This window comes from Oncorhynchus nerka, linkage group LG10, assembly GCF_034236695.1.
Source record: "Oncorhynchus nerka isolate Pitt River linkage group LG10, Oner_Uvic_2.0, whole genome shotgun sequence".
Taxonomy (NCBI): domain Eukaryota; kingdom Metazoa; phylum Chordata; class Actinopteri; order Salmoniformes; family Salmonidae; genus Oncorhynchus; species Oncorhynchus nerka.
The window spans coordinates 77,986,195-78,011,092 of NC_088405.1; the positions used below are offsets into that span (position 1 = coordinate 77,986,195).

At 40.0% G+C, this 24,898-nt stretch overlaps 1 protein-coding gene across 2 annotated transcripts; it reads right to left on the reverse strand.

The window, feature by feature from the left end:
* Nucleotides 1–11,918: 11,918 nt before the first annotated feature.
* LOC115136026 (cytotoxic and regulatory T-cell molecule-like) lies at nt 11,919–22,686 on the reverse strand. Of its 2 annotated transcripts, none has more exons than XM_029671358.2 (10): nt 22,615–22,686; nt 20,484–20,519; nt 19,969–20,121; nt 19,025–19,144; nt 17,575–17,736; nt 17,031–17,213; nt 16,478–16,558; nt 13,468–13,617; nt 13,077–13,160; nt 11,919–12,804 (listed from the first exon to the last, which is right to left on the reverse strand). In XM_029671358.2, the coding sequence occupies exons 1-10, from the start codon at nt 22,658–22,660 to the stop codon at nt 12,641–12,643; spliced, it is 1,179 nt and encodes a 392-aa protein (XP_029527218.1). In that variant the 5' UTR covers nt 22,661–22,686; the 3' UTR covers nt 11,919–12,640. The 2 variants fall into 2 exon arrangements, with proteins under 2 accessions (XP_029527218.1, XP_029527217.1); XM_029671357.2 differs by having other exon boundaries at nt 20,382–20,519.
* Nucleotides 22,687–24,898: the final 2,212 nt, after the last annotated feature.

The following is a 24,898-nucleotide window of genomic DNA, read 5'->3' on the forward strand; positions in this document are numbered from 1 at the left end:
ACATTTGTTTGATCATCAAACCGGATAGCAACTTCTGTCCAGTGACTTCCACAAAGCATATATAATGTAAGGGAACACCCCCCTGAAATGGACAAAAATGAATGGGAAGTCATTGGCACTGGACAAACCGTATACACGGTGTCCAATACCACTCAATTCGGCGTCGTTTCGTTCAAAGTTGATTGCAAATGCCAGTTGTAACACTTTAAAAATCCAACAGGTGGCGAGCGCGCTCCACAGTGGTTTTTCATATTGCAAATGCAACACAAGTCAACATCCAAAAGCAAAATTTTGAAAAAGTGAGAAAAAAAATCTAAAACTTATCACCCACAAAATTAGTGCTTTCTGGACCGTTTTTCAAAATTCTTTCGATTTTGCATTTGCAATATGTTTCAATGGGCATTTACCATCACGAATTTGGCATGCTCAAAAATCCTGCAGGAATGCAAAATTGACTGACCTGATGAACACAGGATGGCCGGGGAGTGATAGTTGTTCCTTTCCATCGCTCTTTGTGTTGACTTCATCATGTCCATTTGGTGATGTTTTTTCACTGTTTAATCATATTGCAAGTGCACGTGCATTTGCAATATGTTTCAATGGGCATGTACCATCACGAATTTGGCATGCTCAAAAATCCTGCTGGAATGCGAAATTGACTGGCCCGATGAATTCGGGATGGCTGGGCAGTGATTCTGGTTCCTCTGTTTCTCGGTCCGAGAACCTTCTAGAGTCACGTAACTCACCACACCCTATCGACTTGAGGTCTAGAACAGGTTTCTAAAGTTTCGGAACTCTAGGTCTGACGGTTCTTTAAAAGTTCCAACAAGGTTAACTAATGCAGGCAGTGTATGTCTCTACGCATCCCAATGTGTCCCTCCTTCCAAGCTGTGTGTGTGTGATTTAGTTTTTCTTTGAAATTTTATGGGAAAAATGACTGATTTACAGTTCATGGGGGTTGCCTAATCACACATATGAAGTTTTGGAAAGATCTGACTTTTTTAACCCTTCGAAACAGCCCCTGAGACACCAATTATGGCACTTCCGGTTGGCACAGGAAGCTATAAGTAAACACATATCCTCATTGGGGTATGCTTTTACAGAATCCTGAGTTTTAAGTCTTTACGTTAAGAACTGACTGATTTACACAGGGTTGAATGCACTTTTTCTATCAAACTGCAGGCAGGGTATGGATATACACTTTTAGGGTGATTTTAACCACTTCCGGTTGGTCCAGGAAGCTTAGAATCGACACAGGTAGACCTCATAGTGGCCTGATGGACTGTCATCGAAGACAGGTTCATACGGCATTCATAACCACATAGGCTTCAGGTTGAATTTAGGGGTGCAGGCAATGTATTCCTATGGGGAGAGAAGTCAATGCAAACTGTTTGATGTAAACACCTTCTTTTAACTGTTAAGGGTTAATGCCACACGGTCAAGGTTAGGCTTGCACAGATCGGGAGGACCTCAGGAACGTACCTGAGGTCGAATTGTGCTTCTCACCCTAACGGTTCTCTCACTGTCACCCAAAAGCAAATGATATTTAGGGCCAGGCTTCATTTTGGGCCTTCTACTTCTACTACTTCAAGGTCGCTGCACTCAGAGCGAGCTACGGTCAAGTGGGGCGTCTCGTTGAACTCGGCACAGTCTGGAGACTATGGTGATGCCATCTTTTGTGTTGATTTCAGAATGCCATTTTGGTGATGGTACCTCACTGTTTAAACATATTGCAAATGGACAAGAGTCACCAGCAAGTCACCGTCCATCAGTCAATTAGATATCATTCTGACACCAAACTGATACCAATTGACACCAAACCCACTTTTTCCAACTCATTTAGAAGCCAACTATCACATATGTCAGAGCAGCCCCATAATTCACAGCGCCTTCAGTTTAAAACATAATAAAAACGTAAAACACATAGTTACGTTCTAGCTGCGGGTCCAGTTTGGACATTATGTGTAGGCCTATGTGAGGCGACCCCGAATCCCGAGTTTCGGCTCGATAGGTCCTTCGGTGCCTGAGCAAAACCCTAATTGGTGCTGAAAATCCACTTTTTTCCATGCCTTGCTACGGGGTCCTTGAAGGAGCTATCGGACAGAAACGTTGGGGTCCGTCTCTATGGGCCGAGCCGGTTTCAATGCACCTAGTCTTGCGTCTCTGAGACTTTTCTAAATGTCGTCATTTTCGTAATGGTCAAAATTAATTGAAGTCATTGCAAATGTACGAGGCTGTTTCTCGGTCCGAGAACCTTCTAGAGCCACGTAACTCACCACGCACTATCGACCTGAGGTCTAGAACAGGTTTCTAAAGTTTCAGAACTCTAGGTCTGACGGTTATTTTTTAGCTCAAACAAAGCTAACTATTGCAGGCACTGTCTGTCTCTACGCACCCCAATACGTCCCTCCTTCCAAGTTGTGTGTGTGTGTGATTTAGTTTTTCTTTTAAATTGTATGGGAAAAATGACTGATTTACAGTTCATGGGGGTTGCCTAATAACACATATGAAAGATCTGACTTTTTTAACCCTTCGAAACAGCCCCTGTGACACCAATTATGGCACTTCCGGTTGGCACAGGAAACTATAAGTAAACACATATCCTGATTGGGGTATGCCTTTACAGAATCCTGAGTTTTAAGTCTTTACGTTAACCTCTTCAACCTATGGGGGCGCTATGTCATTATTGGATAAAAAAACGTGCCCGTTTTAAGCGCAATATTTTGTCACAAAAAGATGCTCGACTGTGCATATAGTCGCCAGCTTTGGAAAGAAAACACTCTGACGTTTTCAAAACTGCAAAGATATTATCTGTGAGTGCCCCAGAACTGATCTCACAGGCGAAACCAAGATGAAACTTCAAACAGGAAATGAGCAGGATTTTTGACGCTCTGTTTTACTATGTCTCCTTATATGGCTGTGAATATGCTGTGAACGAGCTTATGCGCTCTGCCGTTCGTCCAAGATGTCTGCAGCATTGTGACGTATTTGTAGGCATATCATTGGAAGATTGGCCATTAAGAGACTACATTTGCCAGGGTCCCGTCCGGTGTCCTTTGTCTAAATTGGTGCGTAATTCTCAGTGGCAATCATTTTACCATGCGATACAGACAGAGAAGCACACTTCCAGGAACGATACATCATTGAAGAGATATGTAGAAAACCACCTTGAGGATTGATTCTAAACAACATTTGCCATGTTTCAGTCGATATTATGGAGTTATTATGGAAAAAGTTCGGCGTTTTTATAACTGAATTTTCGTTTTTTTTTGGTAGCCAAACATGACGCAGAAAACGGACCGATTTCTCCTGCACAAATAATCTTTCAGGAAAACGGAACATTTGCTATCTAACTGAGAGTCTCCTCATTGAAAACATCCGAAGTTCTTCAAAGGTAAATGATTTATTGAATGTTTTTGCTGGTTTTTGTGAAAATGTTGCCTGGTGATGCTAACGCTAAATGCTAATGCTAAATGCTAACGCTAAATGCTAAATGCTAGTTTTGCTATGGTAGAGAAGCATATTTTTGAAAATCTGAGATGACAGTGTTGTTAACCTCTTAAGTCGACCCTCTACTTTTTTGAACATTCTGTTAAAAATCGCGCAACATTTCAGCGCCCTGCTACTCATGCCAGGAATATAGTATATGCATTTGCTTAGTCTGTGTGGATAGAAAACACTCAGACGTTTATAAAACTGGTTAAATCACTGCTGTGGCTTTACCAGAACGGCATTTACATCGAAAAGCACAGGAAAAACTGATCACTGAAAATGGGAAAATATATCCATGCGCTACTTGAACCCATTGATAAAGGTGAACCACAATTAATTGACTGAGGTTGCAGTACCTACAGCTTCCACACGGTGTCTAGAGTCTTGTCATTTCCCTTCGAGTTTTTTCTTGGTCAAACACATGCAGGGCACCGTATCTCCTCAGGTCTAGGACCGGATATTTTCGTTGAGTTTCTAGCCGGACATTTTTCCAGACGGACAGCTAATGATCTTTACATCGCCTCCTGATGAATTTTATCGCTTATTAACGTTTACTAATACCTAAAGTTGCATTACAAACGTATTTCGAAGTGTTTTGTGAAAGTTTATCGTCGACTTTTTGAATTTTAAAAAATGACGTTACGTTTTGAAACGATGTTTTTTTCGTTTATCACACAGTCTACATATAACGATATCTAGGCTTTATATGGACCGATTTAATCGAAATAAAGACCCAAATAGTGTTTATGGGACATCTAGGAGTGCCAACAAAGAAGATGGTGAAAGGTAATGAATGTTTTCTATTTTATTGTGCGGTTTGTGTAACGCCGAAATGCTAATTATTTTGTTTACGTCCCCTGCGGGTCTTTTGGGGTGTTACATGCTATCAGATAATAGCTTCTCATGCTTTCGCCGAAAAGCATTTTAAAAATCTGACTTGTTGCCTGGATTCACAACGAGTGTAGCTTTAATTCGATACCCTGCATGTGTATTTTAATGAACTTTTGAGTTTTAACTAATACTATTAGCATTTAGCGTAGCGCATTTGCATTTCCAGAGCTCTAGTTGGGACGCAAGCGTCCCGAGTAGAAGCAAGAGGTTAACAAAAGGCTAAGCATGAGAGCTAGCATATTGATTTCATTTCATTTGCGATTTTCATGAATAGTTAACGTTACGTTATGGTAATAGCTTGAGGCTGTAGTCATGATCCCGGATCCGGGTTGGCTCGACGCAAGAAGTTAAGAACTGAGTTATTTACGGAGGGTTTAGTGAGTGTGTGTTATTTCAGAAAATCACAGAAATCTCACAGAGCTCCGCAGCACACTCTGCAACTGGATCTGTAACTGTTTTTAAAAAAAAAACGATTTTTGAACATCACCAATTTGACATTGTATGATTTCTCTTAAATGACGATAGATAAATGGCTGGTTCTTTTTTTATTGACACCGGAGGCTCCTTGACTTTGACGTGAAGCAGAAAAATTATTGCTCTATTTTCATTTTGGACCTTTACTCCCAGAAAAATGGCCATAACTCAAAAACCGTTGAGGCCTAGACGCCATCTTGTTCGGGGCCAACTGCCCATTATGCCAAACCTACGCTCACCAAGTTTCGGCTTCGAAATATTTTCAGTTTTGGAGATAAGGCCACGTCGTGATTCGTGATGTTTTGTACATTTGCACAATTATTGCTTAAGGTCTGCCTACAGCGGCCTCTCAATGGCAAGGCAATGGCAAAAAACCCTAGACAAAACACACCACATAAATAACCCATGTCACACCCTGGCCTGACCAAAATAATAAAGAAAACACAAAATACTAAGACCAGGGCGTGACAGTAATGATCTTTTTATTTTCTCATGATTTGGTTGGGTCTAATTGTGTTGCTGTCCTGGGGCTCTGTGGGGTCTGTTGTGAACAGAGCCCCAGGACCAGCTTGCTTTGGGGACTCTTCTCTAAATTAACCTCTCTGTAGGCGATGGCTTTGCTATGGAAGGTTCGGGAATCGCTTCCTTTTAGATGGTTGTAGAATTTAACTGATCTTTTCTGGGTTTTGATAATTAGCAGATATCGGCCTAATTCTGCTCAGCATGCATTATTTGGTGTTTTACGTTGTACACAGAGGATGTTTTTTCAGAATTCTTCATGCAGAGTCTCTATTTGGTGTTTGGCACATTTTGTGAATTCTTGGATGGTGAGCTGACCCCATACCTCACAACCATATTTCTGTCATGCCTCGTTCATATGCCGCGTTCAGGTGCTCGTCGGAACTCTGACATTTTCAGCAAGCTACTGGTTGTAGGTATACACATTCAACCAGTTAACAAGTTGACAATTTCTGAGTTCCGACTAGCACATGAACACAGCAACATTAACCATAAGCAAAGATAATTATAATTAACCCAAGATAGTTCAACTGTGTCATTTACAGTGGGAGCAAATTAAGCATAGTGGGCAGAACAAGCATGGAGGTGGGCAATGCCAAGCACAGCATGTATTTGCATATTTCCGTTAGGAAACACCTTGTCTGTGAAATGCACTTGTGCACAAACAATTAGACCTTGCACTCCTTCTAGACAACGCCATTTTATAAAACTTTGACAAAGCATCAAGTTTATAAAACATAGAGTGCACTGTGTTCGTAACAGATGTATAGTTTTGAGAACGGAAAACTGTATTGAGATCAGATGTTTCATCGATAAGAACATTTGCAGTATGTCGGCCCAGTTTCACCTAGTTCCATCCTCTTTCCCAACTGGTGACGGGGCAAGAGAAAACCTTCTTCTTCTCCTTCTTCTTGGTGGACTACATCCGAAAATGTGTATTGCTGCCACCGATTGGATGGCGTAAAAACCGAGATACTTTAACGGAGAAAAAAATACTCATAATATTCTCAAAAACAAAACAAAAGTCAATGTACTCCTTCACTTAGTCAAATGTACTCAGAACTCTACACAGGCTCTGGGGCTCTGATGGTAATGATGTTTGTTTTGATGATAATTATTAGGTGGAGGTCGCTAGCTACAGTATAGCCAAGCTTTTAGCTAGTTAGCTGCACTGTAAGATAGCTTGACTTGCTAGAAAACAAGTTGAGGAAAAAAAAAAAAACATGTTTTATTATTGACTGAAACCATATGTTTCTCCTGTCTTGAATGAAAAGGTCATATTTTACAATCTCCCAAAATAAATGCAATCCCTGACGAAAGACTAGGTACTTTTTCTACATTTTATTTAAAAAATTCTCACTGTCATTTATATATATTTTTATATTTGGTATTTTTAATTGCATAGCAATTCAAAATATACAGTGCATTCGGAAAGTATTCAGAACCCTTGACTTTTTCCACATGTTGTTACGTTACAGCCTTTTTCTAAAATTGGTTAAATAAAAAAAATGTCCACATCATCCTACACACAATACCCCATAGTGACAAAGCAAAAACAGGTTTTTAGACATTTTTGCAAATGTATTACAAATAAAAAACTGAAATACCTTATTTACATAAGTATTAAGACCCTTTGCTATGAGACTCGAAATTGAGCTCAGGTGCTGTCACGCCTTAGTATTCTGTGTTTTCTTTATTATTGTGGTTAGGCCAGGGTGTGACATGGGTGATTATGTGTTTGTCTTGTCTAGGGGTTTTGTAGATTGATGGGGTTGTGTTCAGTGTAGTATTCTAGGTAAGTCTATGGTTGCCTAGAGTGGTTCTCAATCAGAGGCAGGTGTTTATCGTTGTCTCTGATTGGGAACCATATTTAGGCAGCCATATTCTTTGAATATTTTGTGGGTGATTGTTCCTGTCTCTGTGTTTTGCACCAGTTAGGACTGTTTCGGGTTTTCCACGGTTTCTTATTTTGTATTGTGTTCACGGTTTCATCTTTCATTAAAGATGTTTATAAATAACCACGCTGCATTTTGGTCCTCTCCTTCCCAGGAAGAAAACTGTTACAGGTGCATCCTTTTTCCATTGATCATCCTTGAGATGTTTCAGATGAGCACAACGGTTTGAGAAGACTGTTTGAAAACTGAGTTACAAAACTCTACACTACCATTAATTCTTCACATTGTGAATTTGACAAACATTAAAATTAATTATGTGTTGACTTACCTTGGCCTGAGAGTTTTGATAGCCGTGTAATTCTCAAGTTGAAAATGCCCCGTCAAGTAGAGACACTGAAGCCCAGCTAGCCTAGCTAGCCTGTAACCTAGCTAGCTCGGCAGTCTCAAATTGATTTTTTTCAATGCTACAGAAGCGGTTTACTTTGCTTTATTCCAGGACAATGTGGACCGCCTGGACTTTCAATGTACATAACTACCTTTCAAAAGTTTGGGGTCATTTAGAAATGTCCTTGTTTTTGAAAGATCCTTTTTGTCCATTAAAATAACATCAAATTGATCAGAAATACAGTGTAGACATTGTTAATGTTGTAAATGACTATTGTAGCTAGAAACAGCTGATTAAAAAAAAAAAAAAGGAATATCTACATGTGTTGCAGAGCGCATTATCAGCAACCATCACTCCTGTGTTCCAATGGCACGTTGTGTTAGCTATTCCAGGTTTATAATTTTAAAAGGCTAATTGATCATTAGAAAACCCTTTTGCAATTAAGTTAGCGCAGCGTAAAACTGTTCTGAATAAAGAAGCAATAAAACTGGCCGCCTTTAGACTAGTTGAGTAGCTGGAGTATCAGCATTTGTGGGTTCGATTACAGGCTCAAAATGGCCAGAAACAAAGAACTTTCATCTGAAACTCGTCCGTCTATTCTTGTTCTGAGAAATGAAGTCTATTCCATGCGAGAAAATGCAAAGAAACTGAAGATCTTGTACAACGCTGTGTACTACTCCCTTCACAGAACAGCGCAAACAGGCTCTAACCAGAATAGAAAGAGGATTGGGATGCCCCGGTGGACAACTGAGCAAGAGGGCAAGTACATTAGTGTCTAGTTTGAGAAACAGATGCCTCACAAGTCCTCAACTGGCAACTTCATTAAATAGTAACTTCAAAACACCAGTCTCAACGTCAGCAGTGAAGAGGAAACTCCGGGATGCTGGCCTTCTAGGTAGAGTTGCAAAGAAAAAAACATATCTCAGACTGGCAATAAAAATAAAATATTAAGATGGGCAAAATAACACAGATACTGGACAGATGAAGGCCAGCATCCCGGAATTGCTTTTTCACTGTTGACGTTGAGACTGGTGTTTTGTGGGTACTATTTAATGAAGCTGCAAATTGAGGACTTGTGAGGTGTCTGCTTCTCAAGCGTTTGACATTATAGATCATAATCTGCTGCTAGAAAAACATATGTGTCATGGCTTTACACCTCCTGCTATATTGTGGATAAAGAGTTACTTGTCTAACAAGACAGAGGGTGTTTTTTAATGGAAGCTTCTCCAACATAATCCAGGTAGAATCAGGAATTCCCCAGGGTAGCTGTTTACATTCCTTACCCTTTTCAATCTTTACTAACAACATTCCACTGGCTTTACTCAAAATGTGTCTATGTGTCTATGTATGTGGAAATTGAGCAAGTTGAGGTGCCTAAACTTCTTGGAGTAACCCTGGATTGTAAACTGTCATATTCAAATATATTGATGCAACATTAGCTAAGATTGGGGGAAGTCTGTCCACAATAAAGCGCTGCTCTGCCAACTTAACTATCAACAAGGCAGGTCCTACAGGCCGTAGTTTTGTTGCACCTAGACTACTGTTCAGTAGTGTGGTCAGGTGCCACAAAGAGGGACTTAGGAACATTACAATTGGCTCAGAAAAGGGCAGCACGGCTGTCCCTTAAAAGTGCACAAAAAGATAAAATTAATGATATGCATGTCAATCTCTCTTGGCTCAAAGTGGAAGAGAGATTGACTTCATCACTACTTGTTTTTGTAAGAAGTGTTGATAAGTTCAATGTACCGAGTTGTCTGTGTAAACTACTAGCACACAGCTTGGACATCCATATATGCCCCACAAGACATGCCACCAGAGGTCTCTTCACAATCCCCAAGTCCAGAATAGACTATCGGAGGTGCATAGTATTACATAGAACTCTATTCAACATCAGGTAACTGATGCAAGCAGTAGAATCGGATTGAAAAGAAACAGTAAAAATACAACTTTTGTCTCTTCACAGCAGGGACTGTGAAGAGGCTCACATAAAAGGTACAGACACATGCATACATTGTAATATTGTTGCATGGTGGTATTATACCTTTTGTATTGTACATTTTGTATTGTAGTGGTGTAATAATGTTATGATGTACTATTTTATCTTTTGTTTTATATGTAATGTAAGTGCTAAAATGTGTTTGGACCCCAGGAAGAGTAGCTGCTGCCTTGTATCCATAATAAATACAAATACAACTTGATTGGAGTCCACCTGTGGTAAATTCAATTGACTGGACATGTTTATTTTTTATTTTGCCTTTATTTAACTAGGCAAGTCAGTTAAAAACAAATTCTTATTTATAATGACGGCCTACCCCGGCCAAACCCGGATGACGCTGCTCCAATTGTGCACCGCCCTATGGAACTCCCAATCACGGCCGGATGCGATACAGACGTGATACAGACATGATTTGGAAAGGCACACACCTGTATATATAAGGTTCCACCGGGGTTAAGGCCTTAATCAGGGGTTAAGGCCTTGGTCACTCTGACAGAGCTCCAGCGTTTCTCTGTGGACATGGGAGAACCTTCCAGAAGGACAACCATCTCTGCAGCACTCCACCAATCAGGTCTTTATGGTAGAGTGGCCAGACAGAAGCCCCTCAGTAAAAGGCACATGACAGCCCACTTGGAGTTTGCCAAAAGCCACCTAAAGACTCTCAGACCATGAGAAACAAGACTCTGGTCTGATGAAACCAACATTGAACGCTTTGGCCTGAATGCAAAACATCTGGAGGAAACCTAGCATCATCCCTACGATGAAGCATGGTGGTAGCAGCATCATGTTGCAGGGATGTTTTTCAGCGGCAGGGACTGGGAGACTAGTCAGGATTGAGGCAAAGATGAATGGAGCAAAGTACAGAGCGCTCCTTGATGAAAACCTGCTCCAGAACACTTAGGACCTCAGACTGGGGTGAAGGTTCACCTTCCAACAGAACAACGACCCTAAGCACACAGCCATGACAACGCAGGAGTGGCTTCGAGACAAGTCTCTGAATGTCCTTGAGTGGCCCAGCCAGAGCCCGGATTTGAACCCGATCGAACATCTCTGGAGAGAGCTGAAAATAGCTGTGCAGCAACGCTCCCCTTCCAACCTTACAGAGCTTGTGAGGATCTGCAGAGAAGAATGGGAGAAACTCCCCAAATACAGGTGTGCCAAGCTTGTAGCGTCATTTCCAAGAAGACTAGAGGTTGTAATCGCTGCCAAAGCTGCTTCAACAAAGTACTGAGTAAAGGCTCTGAATAGTTATGTAAATGCTATGTTTCAATTTTCAGTTTCTTAATACATTTGCAAAAAAAACTAAAACCTGTTTTTGCTTTATCCTTATTGGGTATTGTGTGTTGATTGATGAGGGGAAAAAACTATTTATTCCATTTTAGAATAAGTAACAAAATGTGGAAAAAGTCAACGGGTCTGAATTCTTTCCTAATGCGCTGTACAATATAGAAAAAACTAAGTGTATACAACGGAGTATACAAATATTACAAACAACAGAAGGTAATACAGCATTTTGATTTATTTTTTGTTATGAGAAGGTGTTTAAATATTGTTGAACTTTATTCTCAAAAATAATAAACAGAAGTTTCACTCAAAATGGAATTTAGCTAAAATAAGAATGAGGTTGATTACGAAGAAAGGCTTTGCATATTCTTTGCTACACTGAGTGTACAAAACATTAACACTTTCCCCCAACCCACAGGGATGCTGGTCTCCGGTTGTTAATTACAGAAGGTACAAGAAACATGAATTTATTTTTAAAACATTTAAAGATAATGTTTAGTAGGGGTAGCACTTGTGGATTAATTTATATGAAACTTCTTTAATCATATTAGTTTAAAGACATTTCTGTGATAGAGACCAAATATTTTCCATTAATATTTCTTAAAAGGGCCATTCCAGAAAGATATGACATATGAAAACTCTCCTCCATCTTGTCTTGGATCCATCTTGTCCTCCCTATGCTCTCTGTCCAGTAGCGGAATGAGTTTTCATGAGGATAAACGTACGGCATAATGAAATACGTCACGATGTTAACAGGGCATCACACTAATTATCTTAGGAGACCCCCAGAAGTATGCACACTTTGTTCTAGCCCAGCATTCAACTAGCAGAACAGTTCATGGTATTTGTTATTCAAAGGTATGTAGGCCAATTGAGAAATCACCCAAACAAAGATAGTGTAGATACAATTACTGAAAATCAAATCAGAGTGTAGCGGGGTGCGTAATTGGCGGCAGAGAAGTCGGGTGCAGGAGAGCAGAACTGGGTGATAACCAGAGATTTATTTAGCAAAACCAACGGCATCCAGAATAACAAGATACATGGGCACAAAAATAACCCGTCGTGCACTCACAGGAAACGTGCACAAGCACTACAATAAACAATCCCACACAAAGACATGGGGGAACAGAGGGTTAAGTACACAACAAGTAATTGAGGGAACTGAAACCAGGTGTGAGGAAAAACAAGACAAAACACATGGAAAATGAAAAGTGGATCGATGATGGCTTGAAGACCTCCGAGCGCCGCCCGAACAACGAGAGGACCCGACTTCAGCGGAAGTCGTGACACAGAGTTCAGTTGTTACACGTGCAGGATGCAGCAGGTGTAAACAGTACAGTGAAATGCTTGCTTACAAGCTCAACAATGCAGTTGTACTAAGTAATATAAAAGTACACCGTAGAATAAAATAAATACACACGAGAATACACACTATAAACAAGGTGGGGGAATACTTCCACAGAATAATCCATACCTATGTTGTATATTTTTATTTTATTTCAGTATAAAAATAAACTTGGATTTAAAAATATATATCATACATAATAGCAGCTTATGAGCCTGTGTATACACATAATTATCCACTGTATCACAGTAACGTTACATGTTTCAAAACAATATTAAAATAAAAAATATATTTTTTGTCACATTTTAGGTGCTTATGATTTCAATTCTCTATGTGAATTCCCAATATTAAAACATTTTTTACAGTTCCGTCTCCTTGATCTGAGGGCTTAGGGTTGCTCCATCTGTTTGTGGGATGACTTGAATTTCAGGAGCCTCTTCTGTTTTGGTGCTTGTTGTTGTTGTCGTCTCTGTTGCCATTGGTTCCTCAACGACATACTTTGTGAATCCAATGTTAAAAAGTCCTAGAAAAACAGGCATTTTTTAAATCATGTGGAACATAAAATGTCCTACATTTTAGCATATATTAGACACCCTACTGGGCACACACTGGTTGAATCAAAGTTGTTTCCACATAATTTCAATTAAATTAAGTTGAATCAACGTGGAATAGACGTTGAATTGTGGGATAGGTCTTATAATTGTGCTTTTTGTCATTGTGTTCTTTCATTGGTTGATTTTCTTTCTTCATATGGCATGTCACAGAAATCAGACTATGTAGGATGTAAAATATTACCATTTCCCCTTCTTCTGGATTGTTTCTCTTCATTGCTTGATTTTGATCTACTGCTCTCCACAGATTGATCAGAGTCTTCATTTTCTGTAATGATCAAAACTATGATAATTTCTGAGTAATTACTTGTGAAAAGTTTAAGATTTAGTGGCAACCCAAGTCCTTGAGGGCTGCAGGTTATTCACTGTTTTTTGTTCTTTCTGATCTAGACCTGAAAAACCATGTTTGGTTAATATCAACTGATCCAAGAAAGAAGAAAGGAAACCCAACTGAGTGAAATTCCAGTTGAGGACTAGTTGTGCACAACTGCCATAAACCAAAGATGACCAAACATGCAAAGTCATGAGAAGATCCTAAACAGTGAGAGCCGAGAGGTGTGCTGGTCTCTAGTTACCTTTCTTCCAGAGTATGTGAGCCCTCCTCAGCTTGATTACAAAGAATGCAACGACCACCAGCAGACCAAGGATGAGGCACGTCACGAGGAAGATGAGCAACGGCGCACTGCTTCCATTTCCTCTCTGCCTCTCCGTCTCATCGAAGATTCCTGTGAATGAGACCACCAGTGCAACTTTAGCCTCTTCTACTGTAGCCTTATATCCAAATCTGGCTTACACAGCCCCTAAACATGACACACTTAACCAGATCTGTATGCACTTCGGAAAAATAGTAAGACCGTCTTACCTGAATCCTATTGTTTTATCCACAAATACACTCCATATCCTCTAGAAAAAGGTGACTGTAGGTACTGTCTGGAATAGCTGTATGATGAATGCATCATACAGCTATTCCAGACAGTACCTACAGTCACCTTTTTCTAGAGGATATGGAGTGTATTTGTGGATAAAACAATCGTTTTTCAATTGATTATACTATTGGATACTGCTTTGATGGACATCTGAATATTTTTCAGGTATTTTTACAAATGTTCCATCCCGAGAATAAATCGCTTTTCCCGCCAAAACAGGAAGTGTCATTCAAAAGCAATTTAAAGCAAATAAAAATGTCTGGATTTGATTAGAGCTTTGATCAGTATGAAAATTCAAACCTGATGCTACCTGAGCCGTATATTAAATACATTTTATGAGCCCTACAGTAACGACATTTAATGAGCCGAAGCCTAAAAAAGCCCAAATGATTGTGCCGTTATCCAATACATATATGATATAGTCTATTGCACATTACGCACGACATAAAAAACATAAAAGTCCATAGATGTAGCTAGCTATATGCTCTCTTGGTTAAATAAATTAAACTAGCTCCAGCAGACTAATCTTTTTGATTGTGAATTCTATTACTGTAATATATTGTAGGCTATTATATTGTAATATATGGACTGCAATTATGCACATCGTTCAAACCATGATAAAGCAGAAGAGAACCTGCGATTCGGGTGCAGCAAATGCGGTCTACAAAGTTACAAGTATAGGCTAGCGAATTTGATGTTAATTTTGAAATATAATTGGGCCTATTTGTATAATTAGTTGGCTGACGAATACAGTGCATTCGGGAAAGTATTCAGACCCCTTTACTTTTTCCACATTTTGTTACATTACAGCGTTATTCTAAAACGGATTAAATAGTTTATTTCCCTCATTAATCTACACATAATACCCCATAATAACAAAGCAAAAACTGGATTTTATAAATGTTTGAAAATGTATTTAAAAAAAAACTGAAATATCACATTAACATAAGTATTCAGATCCTTTACTTTGGCTGTGATTACAGCCTCAAGTCTTCCTGGGTGTGACGCTACAAGCTTGGCACACTAGTATTTGGGGAGGTTCTCCCATTCTTCTCTGCGAAACCTCTCAAGCTCTGTCAGGTTTGATGGACAGCTATTTTCAGGTCTCTCCAGAGAAGTTCGAACGGGTTCATGTCCGGGCTCTGGCTGGGCCACTCAAAGACATTCAGAGACTTGTCCTAAAGCCACTCCTGCGTTGACTTGGCTGTGTGCTTAGGGTTGTTGTCCTGTTGGAAGGTGAACCTTCGCTCCAGTCTGAGGTCCTTAACACTCTGGAGCAGGTTTTCATTAAGGATCTCTGTACTTTGCTCCACTCATCTTTCCCTCGATCCTTTCCCTCGAGCAATTGGCCTAGCGTCATCCGGGTTAGGGAGGGTTTGGCCGGAAGGGAAATCCTTGTCTCATCACACACCAGCGACTCCTGTGGCGGGCCGGGCGCAGTGCACGCTAACCAGGTCACCAGGTGCACTGTGTTTCCTCTGACACATCGGTGCGGCTGGCTTCCGGGTTAGATGCGCGCTGTGTTAAGAAGCAGTGCGGCTTGTTTGGGTTGTGTTCCGGAGGACACATGACTTTCGACCTTCGTCTCTCCCGAGCCCGCACGGGTGTTGTAGCGATGAGACAAGATAGTAACTACTAACAATTGGATACCACAAAGTTGGGGGTAAAATAAAAATAATAAAAAATGATGGAGAATGATGGAGACCACTGTGTTCTTGGGGACCTTCAATGCTGCAGAAATGTTTTGGTACCATTCCCCAGATCTGTGCCTCTACACAATCCTGTCTTGGAGCTCTACAGACAATTCCTTCGACCTCATGGCTTGGTTTTTGCTCTGACATGCACTGTCAACTGTGGGATCTTATGTGTGTGCCTTTCCAAATCATGTCCAATCAATTGAATTTACCACAGGTGAACACCAATCAAGTTGTAGAAACGTCAAGGAGGATCAACGTAAACAGGATGCACAATTCCGAGTCTGAATACTTTTTGTAAATAACGTATTTCTGTTCTTTATTTTTAATAATAGTCTAGCTTTCCTCCATGGGACTCTAAGAGCTAAGGAGCGTTTTTTAAGGAGGCCAGTGGAGCACAGGTGATTTAAAGCAACGATATTCAAGTGATAGTTTTTTTTAAAACTCTGCAGCTGCAATAGTTTTTTAAACGATCTTTACAATTAAAAACAAGGTGACCCCAAAAGCCAGATGAGTAAAAATAGACCGCATTCGGTCTTTATATTACTGTAGCATAGGCTATGCTGTAGGCTAAATGTAGGCCTCCCGGTCACAAGACAAAAAGTGGTCTGTCTGTCTGTCCCCACCCTGAGCCTTGATTCATCATGCAGAGGGCATAGAGAAGCCAGATTTAGATATCGCATGTAATTTAGCAGTTCCCTTTCACGCCATGCTGTTCATATAAATCATTTATCATAATTTACCTGTTTCTCACAGTTATTTATCCCGGGGAAAAGGGAGTAGTTTTGGCCCGTAAATCCGGGTAAATCTCGGTCACGGTTCCCACCATTCAACCATAATTTGTAGTGATGGAAAGTCACCACTAGGTGGAGAAGCAGCCCACTGAATAACTTGTAAGACTAGATGGCAATGATACTGTGAATTTCTTCCCATACAATACTAGCTATGGTTAGTCTCGTTCTTACCTGTAGTACTGGTTGAGTTGCTACTGCTGTCATTAGCAAGTGTGTACCCTGTAGCTTCAAACACTGAGTGGGCTGGCTGACCTGGAGGTGAAGATATTCAACAGACATTGATAACTCCAATGACGAAATGCATTTGTTGATTCATTACAAACTAAATAGACTTCTAGTTGTTGATTTGTGATTTTATTGTATTGATATTACAGTACAGTGCAAGTCATTTTCACTCACTGATTGTACTACAGATGAAAATGTTGTAATTTAAGTCAATATATATAACAACAAATGGCAAAATCCAGGTACCTTAAATGAACACAAAAAAAGCATGAGCTGAAATTCTGGTTTAAATTGAGGACCTATATGGCTAATATTGCTATTCACTTCCATTTCAGGAAACATCCTTGATGGTATGAGAACAAAGTGCCTTTGTTTTGCACCTAAGCAGTTTTCAAACTTTTCACAAACACAAACTTTTCACATGTTGAAAACTAACTCACAAAACATTTGTAGATGTAACCTCAGGGCAACATGGCTGTTAATAAAATGTCTTACTTACTGTGAGTGCTGAGTTGTGAGTCAGGGGTTGATGCTGGTGAACGCTTTGTATTGGGCCAATCTAAGGCTGTAGCTGTTGGTTTTTCTGTTGACACCTGTGTACCAGGCCAACGGGAGACTGTTGTTGGACCTTCTGTACTTGGCCAATGAGAGGTTCTCGAAGTGGAGTGTGATTCCTCAGAGGCTATACGATAGAAGGGAATTTCAGTTATTGATGTTTGTGTGGTAAAGATACCCTAGTGTGCCATGACCCTACAGTTCTTATGGCCTAATTTTAAACCAGTGAGAAAGTACCCACAGTGTGACTGTGCAGTGAAACCACAAATGTGCACACTTTCCTTTCAATGTTCCTCAAATAGAACACTACAAGCAGAACTACATTTTAAATAAAGTTATACCTGTTATTTTAAATTCTTTGTTGGATATTTCCACCTTACTTTCAAGGAGGTCATCTGAGCTTTATGTCATAGTATTGTCATTTTTTATACCCTGCTAAATTCAACCTCCCATAGCTTGAAAGTGTGAACAATGAACTCGTGACTTACGATTCTGTCCAATTTTTACGAAATTCATCAGAGAAGAATTGTGTAAGGCTGGATGGCGAACGATGCATTTCACTGTGACTCTCCTCTTGTGGGACTGAACATGCAAGATATCCAGGGAGGAATATGTGTTTTTTTCCAAAAGATACTGGGACTGAGGCTGAGCTAAATAACAAGAGAAAGGTTCAATTAACTTTTGGTAAAGTGTCAAAATGTCATATGTAACAGAACGTCAACAACCATCATACTTATTCTTATAATACTGACCTGCACTGCCCTTTACAGGGAGAATACAGACATTTCACTTCCCTTTATTTTGGATGAGATAAAGTGGAATGTGTGGGGGATTTGTTTTCGCAGGGGAAGTCTAAACTGTTTTGAGGCATTTCCCTTCGTTATATATCATCACAACATCCTCAGTCTCTTACTACTCCATTTTGACTTGTCTTGTGTTTTTATTTTCCACAATCCCTTAAAGTGGTTGTTATCATTGGTTAAATATATTGAATAATGTAAGTGGGGCTCCAGGTAGCCTGGAGGGTCGGAACATTAGGCCAGTAAGTGAAAGGCTGCTGGATCGAATCCCCGAGCTGACAAGGTAAAAATCTGTCGTTCTGCTCCTGAGCAAGGCAGTTAACCCACTGTACCCTGGGCGCCGAAGACATGAATGTCAATTAAGGCAGCCCTCTGCACTTCTCAGATTCAGAGGGGTTGGGTTAAATACGAAAGACACATTTCAGTTGAATGCTTTCAGTTGTACAACTGACTAGGTATCCCCCTTTTAAGTGAACGGCAGGGCGGGGCAGGGAAGCAAACCAAGGTCGCTGGTGTGAAATGCAAACACCCTATGCATTGTGCCAATAGAGTTAACCCACTTCGTGTGAAATGCAAACACCCTATGCATTGTGTCAATAGAGTTAACCCACTTGGTGTGAAATTGAAACGTTCCTGATTTTGCGAAGAATGCTACACTGCCCCCTCCAGACAGAAAAGGCAAGTCTCTGCACTTCAATCTACCGTTAACCTCTTACACGTCTGGCCGTGCTTTCCGATAGCCCCACGGCCGCCATTCCACTTCTGTCACAAATATAGTGTCAGGGGTTATGCTCTGCCAGGAAGTCTTGTTAAGTGTTGATTGTGCACAGGTGTGGCAACCAGGGTGTGGCAACTGGCAGAGCAGTGAGGCTGTTGGAGTTTGGTGGCCATGTAAACCTTTGATTTGAATATTTAGTTTTTGTTTTGTTGTCCTTTTTGTATATACTATTATTTGTTGGCCATGCACCATTTTTTAACATAACTCACTTGGGCTGGTCAACCAGGAGTCAAAACACACCCTTTAGCTAGGCCTAGGACCCCTAGAAATAGTAAGTGTACCAAAATCAGAAGATTTCGATCGTAACATAATCCCTTGCCACGAAATCTACTAAGTGAATCTAGAATAAAGGTGACTTACCATCAATTTCTAACCCACTCCCCAAAAGCCATGACATTTTGGGAGGATGGCTATTTCCCACTGCAGAACATTTGATGGTAGTCTTTCCATTGTGTTCTGTTATCTCCAATTTTGGCATACCTTGAGAATGACAAAAAGAGTGAGGTTATGATTTTGGGATTCAACTGAATTAGTTGGAAGTGGGAATGGGGCAAGCACTCTACCACCTGACATCTGCTAAATATGTGTATGTGACCAATAACATTTGATTTGATCCAATATGAATGTTCGGTCACACTTTATTTAGATAGATTATCTAGAGATGGTCATACTATGTTTATAAGCAACTGCTTACTAAGGTTATGGTTAGGATAAGGGTTAGTGGATAATTAGTTGAAATGTTGTTGACAATTATCGAACATGTACAAATCATTTACATAGGACTATCCACATAAAGTGTTACCGAATATTATACTAGCAACGGTCATCAAAATTGTTAAAAGGTTTTATAAACAATTATCATAAATGCAACAGTTGGACAATGGATGAAGATATATTTTTTAATCCATCAGGTATTGAATGAATTATAGCACATAACATGTTTTACTGGCACGGACAAATAATGAGTTCAGGTATTTTTGGGAATTCAGGTATTCAATTTGTAAAATGTTTTTCTTCTTCTTAGAATGCACTCATATATACATTTTCTATTGTTATCAGGTATTTATTTTATATTGTGTTAAAATAAAGAAAATTATATGTGCCTCATTTGCATAAATATCCAGTGAGATTTAGGTGACAAGTGGATTTTGCAACCCCTCAAACACAGGAAATAGATGGCTGAAAAAGACACATCCCCAAGTGGGCGGGGCATTCGCGTTGACAATTCTACTCAATAAAGACAAAGGCTGTGTGCTTTCTTAATCACTATAGACAACAATGCTATGACAATATGTCATACTTACCCAAAACTGTCACGGTAACTGACTTCACTACAGGCACTTTTGTGTAATGTAAACATGTGTAGAGGCCTCCATCTTTGAAGGTGACATCAGACACACTGACTGAAAAATCGGACTCGGACAAGTTGATTATCTTGTAGCGCTTATCCCTCAGGGCTGTTAGTGAAGATAAGGAAGAGAGAATGCATGTCACATCATGACTCAACTACTTTAGTTCATAACAAAGATGTTACAATATGAGTAGGAACAAACATTTTTACTTGTATCATGTACAACTATTATTATTCTAGCCATATAGCTGTCAACATGTATTGCTCATTTAGTGGGCTTCCAGTCTACATTCAAATGGAGATACTGCTTCGTTTCTGTATATAAAATAAAATGAATGTCTATATGTGGTATTATAATATCCTCACCCTTATGGTCATTGAAAAACATCACATGCCCGTTAGGATTCTTCCATTCCACGTGGCTCCTGTGAGCATTTCTAATGTGACACTTAATAGTTAGAGTCTCACCCTCCATCACGGTCATATGTTGCACTGCAACGGAACCTGCAATGGCAAATACAAAATGAGTTAGTATAGGACATACTTTGATTGACAGGATAGAATGTTCCAACATGATTGAAACATGAACATAATGAAACATGTTCACCCTACTTTTCAACAGCACTTTCCTCTTTCTTACAGTATTCCATTAACATAATATGATTATGGATGGACTGTATTGAAAAGCAATCATGCAGAGGAGATTTAGGGGTCGTAGAATGATGAGTAAGTGGGCAGTGTAAATGATCTGGATAAGACCTGACAGACCCTTATACCGACCCCTCATTTCTCACAGCTCTGACTCATAGCACTATTCTACCACTCTGCCTGCCCTTGGTCTCAGACTCTGCCTCTGGGGGCCACAGATGAAACTGAAGTAGACTGAGTTGCTATTGTCGGGCTTGAGGTGTGACAAACAACATGCGGGGTGTGCATTTGCCCCTACACTGCACGTAGGCCTACAGATTATGCAGCCAACTTTCACACAGCCTTCTACACTGCAACTGACAGGAAATCAAACATAGTGTGGTCAGTCACCATTCACATGAGGGGTGTGAAAGCGAAAGCAAGGGGCATGTGGTTTTTGTCACACTGTCTACGTGAGCGTCATGTGTTCCTTTTTCCTATGCTACTGCTATGATGACTAGTGGTAGGCCTTCTGTATATGGAACAATTAACTGTGGTGGCAAATTGACATCGTTGGTGTTGGTGGGCTTGAAAGGTTTTGAAGGGTAACTGTTTTCATACATTGTGTGGGCTAAAATAATGTAACCTTATAATAGGGCAATGCTATATAGCACCTACTGAAATTAAAGAAATTAAAGAAATTCCATGGGGATGGTCTATGGTGATCCATGGAATTACTGTAATTTAGAATTAAACCGCTGTGATTATTAGAGCTGTCTTCAACGATTGAATTCAATATTCATATATTAAATGAGGTACAGTATATGAACCCCAATGAGAGCTGATGACAACCTTTAATGGTTGAAACATTGTGATAATAAACACAGAGCTTGTATTACAGTGCTGAGTCTTTTTGCCAATTCCTAATATACTGCATAACTAGACTCTTTTTGTTATCAATTTAAAAACCATGCTATATGATTAAAAAGTCACCAAATGACATTCAGGGATGCAAAGAATCATTTGCCAACATATTTAAACAAGGCAACAAGTAGTACACATTTTCACTGTGATACAATCCAAAGAGCATTTGATCATGTTTATTATTTTTGTGTTGTCACTACTTGTCAGACTGCCAGAAAAACCACAAGATGGTTATCGTACTATACTCTATCAATAAGGCACGAGGGGGTATGATATATGGCCAATATACCACGGCTAAGGGCTGTTCTTTTGCTCGACGCAACGCAGAGTGCCTGGATACAGCACTTAGCAGTGGTGTATTGGCCATATACCACAAGCCCCTGAGTTGCCTTATTGCTATTATAAACTGGTTACCAACATAATTAGAACAGTATACCCATGGTATACGGTCTGATATACCACGGCTTTCAGGCAAATCAACATTCAGTCCTCGAACCACCCAGATTATAAAATAGTATTGTATATACGCTATGTGACACTGAAAATAAAAAACTGATGACATTGGCAGATTATTGAACATTTTTGGAAGATATTGTGTAATCAAAGGTAGGGCACTGTGGTCAACAGTGGCTTTCTGTGTTTCTCTAAGTATTCACCTGTATACAACATTTCTCTCCAACCCGAGTACATTTTAATAACAGCATTAATTTATCTCAATATATTGGTAACATCATTCAGATGCACTTATAGTAGAGCAATTCCCCTCCACAATTCTCATGAAAACAACCAAATGTGTCACAGCACCAGTATCAATAAAAAAAACAGTTCCATTTTAATTGATCTGACATGCTGACAAAGATTGTGGAAACATTTACAATTTAAAAAATATCTAAATATAAATACAGCAAACATATTGATTTGTGTTATCTTACAACAAAAACATATATCTCTGTCAATCTGTATTGTATAGGCCTACATGTACCCTGCCTGGGTACTTTGTACCTAATTGTCTCTGACACAATTACTTTCAGTGAAGTAGCCTACTCACCCCTTACAAACAAGACTAGGAAGCAAAGCTGCAGCTTTAGTGGCATCTTGACTGTCAGATTCAGATGTGGACTATCAGAGCCACTTCCTCTCTGAGGTGCCTTTATACACTACAGCAAGGGGCCTTCCATGACATCACAGCAAAATTCATGGGGTTTCCACGCAACACTGAATACATTTACTTTCAAAGGCATTTCGGGTGATAGATTTAGAGGTTGTTGATCACATGGAATGAAAAATAAAGCAATGTTGATTGGATTATGAATTGACAATATTAAGAATGTCTATTTTCTTGTCTTTATGACATCTCTTGAAAGTTATCACCATGCACCAATGTTGTAGCCTGGTAGAACCAGCCTGATCCCTGCGTTTACTATTCTATTTCACTTATAATACTATATCAGTCTGGGCGTTGTCCAATAGATGCGGGGTTGGAGGCATTAATGTTATTATGGTGAATCATCGAAAGACTGGGTGTAGTAGTGTGAGTCTGCTGGATCCCAGCCCACTCTGGATGAAATAGTAGACCAGGTAGCCAAAATGGCTTTAAAACTAGATTTAATTGGCATTATTGATCCACTTGGTAGAGGTGAGGCCAGATGTAAGATTAAAGACATTTTTATAGATGTGTGGCAAAAGAGGTGGGACCACGAGCCCAAGATCCGGCATTTATATGCCCTCCAAAGAAAGGTTGGTGGACCAAAATTCAAAGGTCAGATTAGGAAGGAAGAGGTGGTGTTTGATCGGTTGGGCCTAGGACATTGAACTCATTACATCTGGTTGGCAAGCATGTGAATAGTTTGTGTACAGTGTATGGTTGATGAAACAGTGAAGCATGTGTTGATGTATTGTTGTAGGTACCGGAATGTAAAAGAGAGGGAAAGATTCATGTGTATGGTTATTGAGGTTGTATGGGGGGTTGTAAGGGATTTTTTGGATGGGTTTATTAGAAGTTAGTAAGGCTCTTTTTTTCTTTTCTTAGTAGTACAGGATTGGGTAGGAGGGTTGAGTTTTTCTTAATGTTTGTTTCTTTTTTAATTTATTGTAGGTGGTAGCATGCACGTCTAACATTTGTTTGCGGACCACCATAATACCATAGAAGACTAGATGCAGCGTTTTGGAATAGAGCACAATAGTAATGGAGTCTTTTTGTAGGCACTAACTCCACCATGGTTTGTAGGAAAAAACCTATGGGAGAATGAATGGAGTTTTTTGGGGATAAACACACGAAAATAAGGTTTGTGGTAAACACAAGCTTAGTTAGATTTTATACGTTTTGTTCTATGAGATAATCTCCATCAGCTAACATTACTTTTTGTGAATTTTGAAGCATGTATTTTACACAAAGCACAAAGGATTCATAATTCATAAAGGTCATGTTAACTGACTGATATTATCTCATAGAACAAAACGCAGGGAAACAGGGAAACTTAAATCAGTTTAATCTAATTTCTATCTGCATGTTAAATGTGCAACCAGAGGGAAAACAATTCTAGACAACCTTTACTCCACACACAGAGACGGGTACAAAGCTATCCCTCGCCCTCCATTTGCAAATCTGACCATAATTCTATCCTCCTGATTCCTGCTTACAAGCAAAAATTAAAGCAGGAAGCACCAGTGACTCGGTCTATAAAAAAAGTGGCCAGATAAAGCAGATGCTAAACTACAGGACTGTTTTGCTAGCACAGACTGGAATACGTTTCCCGGAATTCTTCCGATGGCATTTAGGAGTAAACCACATCAGACACTGGCTTTATCAATAAGTGCATCGAGGACGTCATCCCCACAGTGACTGTACGTACATACCCCAACCAGAAGCCATGGATTACAGGCAACATTCGCACTGAGCTAAAGAGTAGAGCTGAGTGGGACTCTTACCTGGAAGCTTATAAGAAATCCCGCTATACCCTCTGACGAACCATCAAACAGGCAAAGAGTCAATACAGGGCTAAGATCGAATCATACTACACCGGCTCCGATGCTCTTCGGCTATGACAGGGCTTGCAAACTATTACAGACTACAAAGGGAAGCATAGCTGAGAGCTGCCCAGTGACACGAGCCTACCAGACGAGCTAAATAACTTCTATGCTCGCTTTGAGGTAAGTAACATGCATGAGAGCATCAGCTGTTCCGGAAGACTGTGTGATCACACTCTCCGTAGCTGATGTGAGTAAGACGGCAGGGTAGCCTAGTGGTTAGAGCGTTGGACTAGTAACTGGAAGGTTGCAAGTTCAAACCCCCGAGCTGACAAGGTACAAATCTGTCGTTCTGCTCCTGAACA

Bases quoted from the DNA above. Each gene is read 5' to 3' on its own strand.
- LOC115136026 (XM_029671357.2), bottom strand. From the start codon at position 22,660: ATGCCACTAAAGCTGCAGCTTTGCTTCCTAGTCTTGTTTGTAAGGG. The intron at 20,520-22,614 runs GTGAGTAGGCTA...TTGCCATTGCAG, and splicing joins CCTAGTCTTGTTTGTAAGGG to GTTCCGTTGCAGTGCAACAT. The intron at 20,122-20,381 runs GTGAGGATATTA...CTTCACTAACAG, and splicing joins GTTTTTCAATGACCATAAGG to CCCTGAGGGATAAGCGCTAC.